The following is a 10,543-nucleotide window of genomic DNA, read 5'->3' as shown; positions in this document are numbered from 1 at the left end:
TCCCTGGCGCCGGAGGAACTACGCTTCCCAGGGTGCCCCGCGGGCACGGGGCGGAGACAGCTGCCCACCCAGTGGGGGGTAGGAGGCGGCCGCGGGGGGAGGGGGGAGCCGATTCGAGCTGCAGCGGGAGTCGCGGGGCGGCTGAGTGGCAGGAGCCGTCGAGACCCGTCACCCAGGTAGGGGGCGGGGCCATCACTGTCCCCCAGCTCCGCGGGTGGGCGGAGCCTGCAGCCCCCCCAGTCACCGGCTCGCCGGGCTCCCCCTGCCCGCGGGGGGGCCCCCCGGCCTGGGCCGAGCGGGAGGGGGCGTGTCTGGGCCTGGCCCCCGCTGTGCAGCCCGGGGGGCGGGGAGAGGTGGGGCCGGAGCTGGGGGTCCGAGGTGGGTCTATGGGGCGGGCCCCAGCCGTGGGGCCGGAGCTGGGGGTCCGAGGTGGGTCTATGGGGCGGGCCCCAGCGGTGCGGCCGGAGCTGGGGGTCCGAGGTGGGTCTATGGGCGGGCCCCAGCGGTGGGGCCGGAGCTGGGGGTCCGAGGTGGGTCTATGGGGCGGGCCCCAGCGGTGCGGCCGGAGCTGGGGGTCCGAGGTGGGTCTATGGGGCGGGCCCCACCTGTGCAGCCGGAGCTGGGGGTCCGAGGTGGGTCTATGGGGCGGGCCCCAGCCGTGGGGCCGGAGCTGGGGGTCCGAGGTGGGTCTATGGGGCGGGCCCCAGCCGTGGGGCCGGAGCTGGGGGTCCGAGGTGGGTCTATGGGGCGGGCCCCAGCCGTGGGGCCGGAGCTGGGGGTCCGAGGTGGGTCTATGGGGCGGGCCCCAGCCGTGCGGCCGGAGCTGGGGGTCCCAGGGTTGGGGGGGTTGATCCCTGGGTCCTGCCCCAGGCTTTGGGCTCCGGAGATGAGGTGTCGCTGCCTTTGGTGGGGAGTCGACCTCTGTTCTAGCCAAGCGACTCGCAGGGGCTCCTGGTCCCAGTTGCAGGTGGTGCTGCCCAGGCTGGCGGAGCAGCTTGTCCCTCGTTTACAGGGAAGCTTTGCGAGCTGGGACTGTGGGTGCCACAGGCTGCCCTTGCACATTGTGGGTTGTGGTGGTGGGGGGGGAGGATCCAGGTTGCACCCAAAACATGCTGGGAGGCTCCAGCCTCCAGGGCTGCGTCTCCCTCAGACTGCTGCAGGTGTCACCCATAATCCTCTACCTCCCAGGAGGGATCAGTGCCCCCCAGGTGTGGAAGGGAAGGTCACAGGCTAGCACCTAATATAATCCCATTCATAAGCTTCAAGTGAACTTTGCCTCAGTTGGGCAAAGTGCATGTGTGCATCTGTGCTATGCAAACCCTATGAAAGGGAGCTTGTTTGTACAGCAGCCCAGCTGTCTGGTCTGAATCGACTACCCTCACTCAGGTTACTGACTAGTCACTTTCACTGGTCCTCATGCCTGGTGAGGCAGCAGTGCATATACTAGAGACACTGCAAGAGGAGGTTCTACTGAGGAATGTTCAAATTCTCACAAAAAACTGCATATGCTTTTAAAACGTAGGTCCTTTCTGTTCAGTGAGAGCTTTAAGGCTGCGTTGGTACATCTCAACAGACACTGGCTACGTCTAGACTGGCATGATTTTCCGCAAATGCTTTTAACGGAAAAGTTTTCCGTTAAAAGCATTTGAGAAAAAGAGCATCTAGATTGGCACGGACGCTTTTCCACAAAAGCACTTTTTGCGGAAACGCGTCCGTGCCAATCTAGATGCTCTTTTCCGCAAAAAAGCCCTGATCGCCATTTTCGCAATTGAGGCTTTTTTGTGCAAAACAAATCTGAGCTGTCTACACTGGCCCTTTTGCCCGAATGGGAGCAGCATAGTATTTCCGCAAGAAGCACTGATTTCAGACAGTAGGAAGTCAGTGTTCTTGTGGAAATTCAAGAGGCCAGTGTAGACAGTGGGCAAGTTTTTCCGCAAAAGCAACTGCTTTTGCAGAAAAACTTGCCAGTCTAGACACAGCCACTGGGTTGCCTTCTGCATTAGTCCCGATAACTCCTTTCTGGACATGTGCAGCTACTGTGCATCTGGCTGTTATCTTCCTTTGCACCTACATTTCAGGGAGCTATCTAGACAAATACTCACAAGCTCCCATGTAGTTACCAAAATAAGTGATTAGATTTTCAGAAATGGTCAGCATAAAGGGTGTATGCTAGTGGTTGAGCTGTGCTGAAAATCTGGCCATGAGTATAGTGATAGAAGCTGCCAGGGGCTGAGCATGTTCCAAAATCTGGCCCTATTTAAGTGCCTAAACAAGAGCTGAGTTCTTTGAAAATCCACACCCAAGTGTTGAGTCTGAACACTTGAAAATCTGGCCTTCATTTCTTTTAAAAGTCAGTCTCCTAGAGTTCGTAACTGGCTCTGGGATCCCCCATGGGGAGAAATGCTATATATATATAAAATTGTATTGTTATCTGGTAGTTGAACAGAATTATACAGTTGAAAAAGAGGCTTCGGGGAAAACTCCTTTGCTGATGACATCTTGATATTTGTTGCAGGAGCAGGATGTATACGCTGCTGTCTGGACTATATAAGTACATGTTCCGTAGGGATGAGTACTGCATTTTGATCCTTGGGCTGGACAATGCGGGGAAAACGGTATGTGCTTTTAGTAGCCCATTAGCATGGAGGAGCACACACAGCTCCATTCACTTCTTCCCAAACCAGCACAGGCCAATTTATTCCCTGCTGTCACTTCGGTATTTCAGCAGTGTTACCCCAGGTCTGAATTTGATCCTGCCTATCTGATTTTAGTACAGTAAGCCTGCAGACACACAGTTGTATGGGCTTCATTAAGCACAGAATCATAGAATCATAGAATACTAGGACTGGAAGGGACCTCGAGGGGTCATCGAGTCCAGTCCCCTGCCCTCATGGCAGGACCAAATACTGTCTAGACCATCCGTGATAGACATTTATCTAACCTACTCTTAAATATCTCCACAGATGGAGATTCCACAACCTCCCTGGGCAATTTATTCCAGTGTTTGACCACTCTGACAGTTAGGAACTTTTTCCTAATGTCCAACCTAAACCTCCCTTGCTGCAGTTTAAGCCCATTGCTTCTTGCTCTATCCTCAGAGGCCAAGATGAACAAGTTTTCTCCCTCCTCCTTATGACACCCTTTTAAATATCTGAAAAGTGCTATCATGTCCCCCCTCAATCGTCTCTCTTCTAAACTAAACAAACCCAGTTCCTTCAGCCTTCCCTCATAGGTCATGTTCTCTAGACTTTTAATCATTCTCGTTGCTCTTTTCTGGACCCTCTCCAATTTCTCCATCTTTTTTGAAATGCGGTGTCCAGAACTAAACACAATACAGGCAGTCCCCGAGTTACGCGGATCCGACTTATGTCGGATCCGCAGTTACGAACGGGGCCCGTCTCCCTGGTCTCCAGCAGACCAGGAGGACGGGGAGCAAAGCGGCGGAGCACGCGGGCAGCGGACAGCCCAGACACGTCTGGGCTGTCCGCTGCCCGCATGCTCCGCGGCTTTGTTCTGCTTTGCTCCCCGTCTCCCTGGTCTGCAGACCAGGGGGACGGGGAGCAAAGCCGCGGAACACGCGGGCAGCGGACAGCCCAGACGCGTGTTCCGCGGCTTTGCTCCCCGTCCCCCTGGTCTGCAGACCAGGGAGACGGGGAGCAAAGCAGAGCAAAGCCGTGGAGCCCAAGGGCAGCAGGACAGCCACGGCGCATCTGGGCTGTCCCGCTGCCCCCGTGCTCCGCGGCTTTGCTCCGGACGCCTGTGGTACAGCAGCTGGGATGCTGCCGGTTGGTCCCGTAGCGCCGCTCTGGGTGCTACTGGACCAACCCGGCAGCACCCCAGCTGCTCTGCCCCAGGCGTCCTGATTCAGCTGCTGCTGGTCAGTTTCAGCAGCGGCTGAATCAGGACGCCTGGGGCAGAGCAGCTTGGGTGCTGCTGGGTTGGTCCAGTAGCGCCGAGGAGCGGCGACGCTACTGGACCAACCCAGCAGCACCCCAGCTGCTCTGCCCCAGGCGTCCCCAAGTCAGCTGCTGCTGAAACTGACCAGTGGCTGACTACAGGAAGCCCCTGCTCCAGGCTTCCTGGAATCAGCCGCTGATCAGTTTCAGCAGCAGCTGACTTGGGGATGCCTGGGGTTCTTAAGTTGAATCTGTATGTAAGTCAGAACTGGCGTCCAGATTCAGCCGCTGTTGAAACTGATCAGTTTTAGCAGCGGCTGAATCTGGACGCCAGTTCCAACTTACATACAGATTCAACTTAAGAACAAACCTACAGTCCCTATCTTGTACGTAACCCGGGGACTGCCTGTACTCTAATTGAGGCCTAACCAGCGCAGAGTAGAGCGGAAGAATGACTTCTCGTGTCTTGCTCACAACATACCTGTTAATGCATCCCAGAATCATGTTTGCTTTCTTTGCAACAGCATCACACTGCTGACTCATATTCAACTTGTGGTCCATTATACCCCTAGATTCCTTTCTGCTGTACTCCTTCCCAGTCTGTTGCTTCCAATTCTATAGCCATGAAACTGATTGTTCCTTCCTAAGTGGAGCACTTTGCATTTGTCTTTATTAAACTTCATCCTGTTTACCTCAGACCATTTCTCCAATTTGTCCAGGTCATTTTGAATTATGACCCTATCCTCCAGATTAGTCGCAACCCCTCCCAGCTTGGTATCATCTGCGAACTTAATAAGCGTACTTTCTATACAAATATTTAAATCGTTGATGAAGATATTGAACAGAACCGGTCCCAAAACAGACCCCTGCGGAATCCCACTTGTTATGCCTTTCCAGCAGGATTGTGAGCCATTAATAAATACTCTTTGAGTACGGTTATCTAGCCAATTATGCACCCACCTTATAGTAGCCCCGTCTAAGTTGTATTTGCCTAGTTTATTGATAAGAATATCACGTGAGACCGTATCAAATGCCTTACTAAAGTCTAGGTATACCACATCCACCGCTTTTCTCTTATCCACAGGATTCGTTATCCTATCAAAGAAAGCTATCAGATTGGTTTGACATGATTTGTTCTTTACAAATCCATGCTGGCTGTTCCCTATCACCTTGCCTCTTTCCAAGTGTTTACAGATGAATTCCTTAATTACTTGCTCCATTATCTTCCCTGGCACAGAAGTTAAACTAACTGGTCTGTAGTTTCCTGGGTTGTTCTTATTTCCCTTTTTATAAATGGGCACTATATTTGCCCTTTTCCAGTCTTCTGGAATCTCTCCTGTCTCCCATGGTTTTCCAGAGATGATAGCTAGAGGCTCAGATACCTCCTCTGTCAGCTCCTTGAGTATTCTAGGATGCATTTCATCAGGCCCTGGTGACTTGCAGGCATCTAACTTTCCTAGGTGATTTTTAACTTGTTCTTTTTTTATTTTACCTTCTAAAACTACCCCCTTCCCACTAGCATTCACTATGTTAGGCATTCCTTCAGACTTCTCGGTGAAAACTGAAACAAAGAAGTCGTCATCACCTGGGAACTCTTCTATGGCCCTGTGCTATAATGGGGAAACTAAGGCCTGTGTGGTGTTCTAAGACATCATGGAGCATACTGATCCAATAGGAGGAAAACACGTCTTGGATAGGATTGTCCTTGTCAATTAAGTATACAATACTAACTAGTTTCATTTCTTCTTCCCTTTCAGACCTTCCTTGAGCAGACTAAAATCCGATTTAACAGGAACTACAAGGGGATGAGCTTATCCAAAATCACTACCACTGTGGGCTTAAACAGTAAGCGAATCTGTGAATCTCTTTGCTGCCTCCTACAAATTTAGAGAAGTGATTGTTTCAAGAGTTTACACTGTGAAAATAGTTCCTGATAAGAGAGACCCTTCCAATGCTCCCCCCCCCCCACCTGTCCCCAGGCTTTAAAGAGCAAGCGGGGGAGGTCTAGGTTGGATATTAGGAAAAACTATTGCCCTAGGAGGGTGGTGAAGTACTGGGATGGGTTCCTAGGGAGGTGATGGAATCTCCATCCCTAGAGGTTTTTAAGTCTTGACTTGACAAAGCCCTGGCTGGGTTGATTTAGTTGGGATTGGTCCTGCCTTGGGCAGGGGGCTGGACTTGATGACCTCCTGAGGTCTCTTCCATCTATGGACTAATCATAGAGCTGGAAAAGACATGCAGGGTCTGAAGGCGAGTGTGCCTCATTTAATGATGCTAAGTCAAATTCAGCCCTGTAACTCCACCAAAGTTTGTGAGCCTGATTCTGATCTTATTTACACTGGTGTAACTCCACTGAAATAATGGGTTTGTTGCTGCTTATAAAAAGGTGAATTTAACCCACTATCTGCTAATGACACATATTGCTGTCCTGCTGAGGGATAACACTGTGGTTGATGACTCTTCCAACCCCCCTTCCCTCCTGAGGGACTGTGCATGCATGCCTGTTTTAAAGAATACAGTCAGTCTGTATTGAGTTATTTTTTTCTTCTTTCCCTGCTCTAGTTGGTACTATTGATGTGGGCAAAGCCCGGCTAATGTTCTGGGATCTTGGAGGGCAGGATGAGCTGCAGTCCCTGTGGGACAAGGTAGGGGAAGTAACATTTCTATTTTAAATGTTTTGTGTCTCTGAGCTGCAGAGAAATAAGGGGACTTTTTAATTAGCCAGCCTTGCCAGTTAGCACTGACAACATTGAGGTGTTGTTCAACTTGTCTGTTTGAGAGAGTCATAAACATTAATGTTAAACAGTTACACACAGTTTTCCAGGCATTAACTACTTCTCACCTGACACGAGTGCAGTAAGTACTATTATCTAGGGATAAAATGGTTAACCGGCTACCCAGTAAGCATCATTCTTAGTGGGTGATGCTTACTGATAACCGGTGAACTGGCACCTGGGCTGGACAGAGCAGCCCCCTGCTTGTGACATGCCAGAAGTGGGCAGCTGCTCCAGGCCAGGCCAGGCCCACCGTCCCGCTCCACAGTTAACAGCGTAGCCAATAGAATTTTTATTACTTTCATGGTTAATATTTGTATCTGTTTTTTACATCCCTACTATTATCATCCCTATATAACCAGTAGAGGAAATTGGGGCAGAATTTAATTAACCCAAGGCTTATTATATGCACAAGACCACAGAGAGATATGGCAGCCTTGCCTGGATAGCTGCTTAAAAGATATATTCTAACATACAGAACAGGGAGAATGATATTGACTTTCTATAGCAGATATTCCCAACCTTCTTTTATACCACAAACCGGCAAACTCATTCCAAAACTGTTGGTGGACTGGCATCGAAATATTCACATATTCATTGTGGAAATTGGTTTATTTGCATGCTCATTTTGGTACTTTTGGGATATTACATGTTGTTTTACGTTGCATTGGTACGCACACAATACATGTCCCTGTAACCATAGCCCAGGGTATATGAGGCCTATCAAAAGAAGGGAGACATGCTGGTTAATGAGAATTTGAAAAAACTGCTGCACATGCATATTTAAAAAAAACCCCAATAAAATAGTTCCTAATAGTTGGTGAAGAGTATTCATTCTCCAGTCCGAACATTTAGCCTCAGTAGCACCAGACTTAGAGGCAGTAGTTAGCAGGGCTGACACATTCCATACATTCATATTTTCCTATGCACTTAATAATGCGTAATAATAATGTCTGTGCACGCTGGCTGGGAGTAGCTGGAGGCCAAGGGGAGGCTCCCGCCAAGCAGAGAGGCAGGAGAACAGGGTTGCAGAGGCAGCCACCCACCACACGGTGCTTGGCCCCGGTGGCCGAGGCAGCTGCTTTCCGCCCTGCGCTTGGCTCCACCGGCCGGGCCGTGTAGCGGCCACCAGAACTGGAACCGGGGCCACAGTAAGGCTGCTCCAGTAGGGACAGCTTTGCCGCGGTCCCAGTTCCAGCCACAGCATGCCTGGCTACCAGCCGCCCCACTTACCCTGCTGCTGTGAGCGGGAAGGGAGTTCACTGGGAACCCCAGCGGGTGGAGCTAAATAAAAGCTGGGGGCGTGGCCTGGCAATGTGCTGCAGCCTGGCAGACGTGTTCACGGACCGGTGGTGGGGAACTGCTGTTCTATAGCACTCATCCACGATCTCAAAGCGCTTTACTAGAGCTAGGTATGATCACTCAAATGGGCATTATGGATTTGATGCAAAAATTACTGGGGCTACGTCTAGACTGGCTTGATTTTCCGCAAATGCTTTTAACGGAAAAGCACTTTTTGCAGAAAAGCGTCCGTGCCAATCTAGATGCGGTTTTGCTCAAGAAAGCCCCGATCGCCATTTTCGCCATCGGGGCTTTTTTGCGCAAAACAGTTTTTAGCTGTCTACACTGGCCCTCTTGCGCAAAAACATTTTCGGAAAAGGGCTTTTGCCCGAACGGGAACATCAAAGCATTTGCGCAAGAAGCACTGATTTCAGACAGTAGAACATCAGTGCTTTTGCGCAAAATCAAGCAGCCAGTGTAGATAGCTGTCAAGTTTTTGTGCAAAAGCACAGTGCAAAAATAAAGTCTGTTGCTGTTGTCAGCACCAGCCTCCATCCCTAAGAGCCATGTGTGTTGGACAGCCACCTTTCCAGCAGAGTCCTATGTCTTGTGACAGCTACACTGCCATGAAAAATCATTACATACCCTGTAGGGATGTTGCCGAGTGATGCTTACTGGTTCACCGGTGCCTGGCCCCAGCTAAAGCAGCCCCCTACCCACAGCGCCACAGGCCCCGCTGGAGCAGCCCAGCCGGGCCCACCACACTGTAGAACTGGGAGCCGGCAGCCCTGCGGTTAACTGTGTAACCAATAGAATTTTTATCGGTTACACAGTTACTATATGTAATTTACATCCCTAATACTCTTCACAATGACTTCTGCCTGCTGTCCATTGTAGATACTGAATTAGTGTACTTGCAGGTCAGCAGACAAGCCACTATTACTGTTGGGCAAATCTGACCGACAATAAATGGACCTTCCAGGCTGCCAGATCAATAGTTAACAAGCACTTGACTAAACATACTTTGTACCATGCTCTAAAAGCAACCCAGTCTGGGCTGTGCTGATCTGTTGGCTCATATCTGTTTCCTGGAGCAAATGTGAAGGGTTTTGTCATCTCTACATAGCCCTTTGTGAATTTGTGCACATCAGACAACCTCCGCAGAGCTGAGTACCACTGTCGGGCTCGGCTTAGGAGAGCCCGTGACGCTGGACTAGCACAGGGTACTGTACGTTGAGACTGAGGTGTGTTGGCAGAATTCAGTAGGAGGCTCTCCACAGGAGGAGCAGGCAGTGCACCGTACCTGTCTGCACAGGAGAAACTTCTGCAGATCTGTGTGGCTGGGGCTTGCAAAATCAACTGCCGGCACTGTGCCTGGTTCTGGCTAATTGATCTCAATCCATCTCTTTCATGGGTACCAAAAATCATATTCACTTCACATCAACATTGAAAAGAAAAGCAGCCCCAGCTGTTAGATGCTAACACCTGTGCTTGATTTCAGTACTATGCTGAATCCCACGGGATCATCTATGTTATCGACTCCACAGATGAGGAGAGGCTGTCAGAATCCAAAAGAGCATTTGGTGAGTATGTTGGGCTTTGAGTTTGGTACTTGAAATGTCGTCTTATTTCAGTCAACCCCCCCCTTCCTGCCACTTGGACTGGAATATGCAGCTGATGTTTGTTATGCAGGTGACTGCCTGTGTGCATATCCTGGTTTGCCGACTGTGTGGTCGTACTTGTGGAAATCATGCGGCTATGTGGGCACGTAGCTTGTTCCATTATTCAGACACTGTTGACAAAATCTTTAGTCATAGTAGCCTTTCTTTATCTTGGATGTTTCCTTTCTTCTTATTTTCCTTCTCTGTCAGCACATTGTCCCCCTTTTTCAAATGTAGCATCTTTTTTTATAACCAGACCTTAACTTGTCCAATTAATTCCTGCCTAAAATACTCCATGCCGAGGAAAGTAAAGGGAGGAAGTGGTGATGTTTCCGAATCATGACAAATTCGGGTTCCAGAAAGTTTGATCAAATTACACAGTGATGCATGTGGTGCCTTTCACTCCTGTTTCTATCCTACCAATGTAGTTTATATATTTGGAGGAATCTATGTGTGTCAGCATTATCTAGACATTGCCTGTTTCTGTGCTTTACAGAGAAAGTGGTCATCAGTGAAGCTCTGGAAGGGGTTCCCATCCTAGTATTAGCTAACAAGCAAGATGTAGAGGTAAGATCGCCTAATTAGGTTCTTCCCCCACACACAGATTTTTGTTCTCAACTGAGCAAATATTTTATTTTAGCTTAAAAAAATTCACAGCATCCCCCTCACAACTGTACAAGTGATGCTCTCGCAAATATTTCCATCTCTGTAGCAGCTGTCATGTGCTTTGAGTAATCACCAACGCTACATCCGTGGTTTTTTAATATTGTGGCCTAATATAGCTGATCTAGGTTCTAATGAGTAACAACACCCTGCAGGGCTCTGTCTATGCTGTGGTCACGTGACTTCATGCCAGTGTGACAAATCACGTGATGAGATGTCCTTATTCCTCTTTTCTTTAGCCAGACTGGCACTACCCAAGGAGACAATC

General features: G+C 49.8%; 1 protein-coding gene across 9 annotated transcripts in view; it reads left to right on the top strand.

The window, feature by feature from the left end:
• Nucleotides 1-44: 44 nt before the first annotated feature.
• The window catches only part of ARFRP1 (ARF related protein 1), a 93,409-nt gene continuing 82,910 nt past the window's right edge, over nt 45-10,543 (top strand). For 5 of the 9 annotated variants that reach the window (XM_075900966.1, XM_075900965.1, XM_075900964.1 and 2 more), the window contains exons 1-6: nt 45-176; nt 2,516-2,615; nt 5,654-5,741; nt 6,459-6,541; nt 9,453-9,534; nt 10,109-10,179. In XM_075900966.1, coding sequence (XP_075757081.1) covers nt 2,523-2,615; nt 5,654-5,741; nt 6,459-6,541; nt 9,453-9,534; nt 10,109-10,179 — 417 coding nt within the window. In that variant the 5' untranslated portion in view covers nt 45-176; nt 2,516-2,522. Of the gene's footprint in view, nt 177-217; nt 379-483; nt 582-652; nt 786-2,515; nt 2,616-5,653; nt 5,742-6,458; nt 6,542-9,452; nt 9,535-10,108; nt 10,180-10,543 lie in introns of those variants that run through there. The other 4 variants (XM_075900968.1, XM_075900961.1, XM_075900962.1 and 1 more) reach the window with 4 other exon arrangements.

This window comes from Pelodiscus sinensis, chromosome 18 (assembly GCF_049634645.1).
Source record: "Pelodiscus sinensis isolate JC-2024 chromosome 18, ASM4963464v1, whole genome shotgun sequence".
Lineage (NCBI taxonomy): Eukaryota > Metazoa > Chordata > Testudines > Trionychidae > Pelodiscus > Pelodiscus sinensis.
Note: the sequence above shows the minus strand (reverse complement) of the source record. Positions and strands in the feature narration are given on the sequence as shown.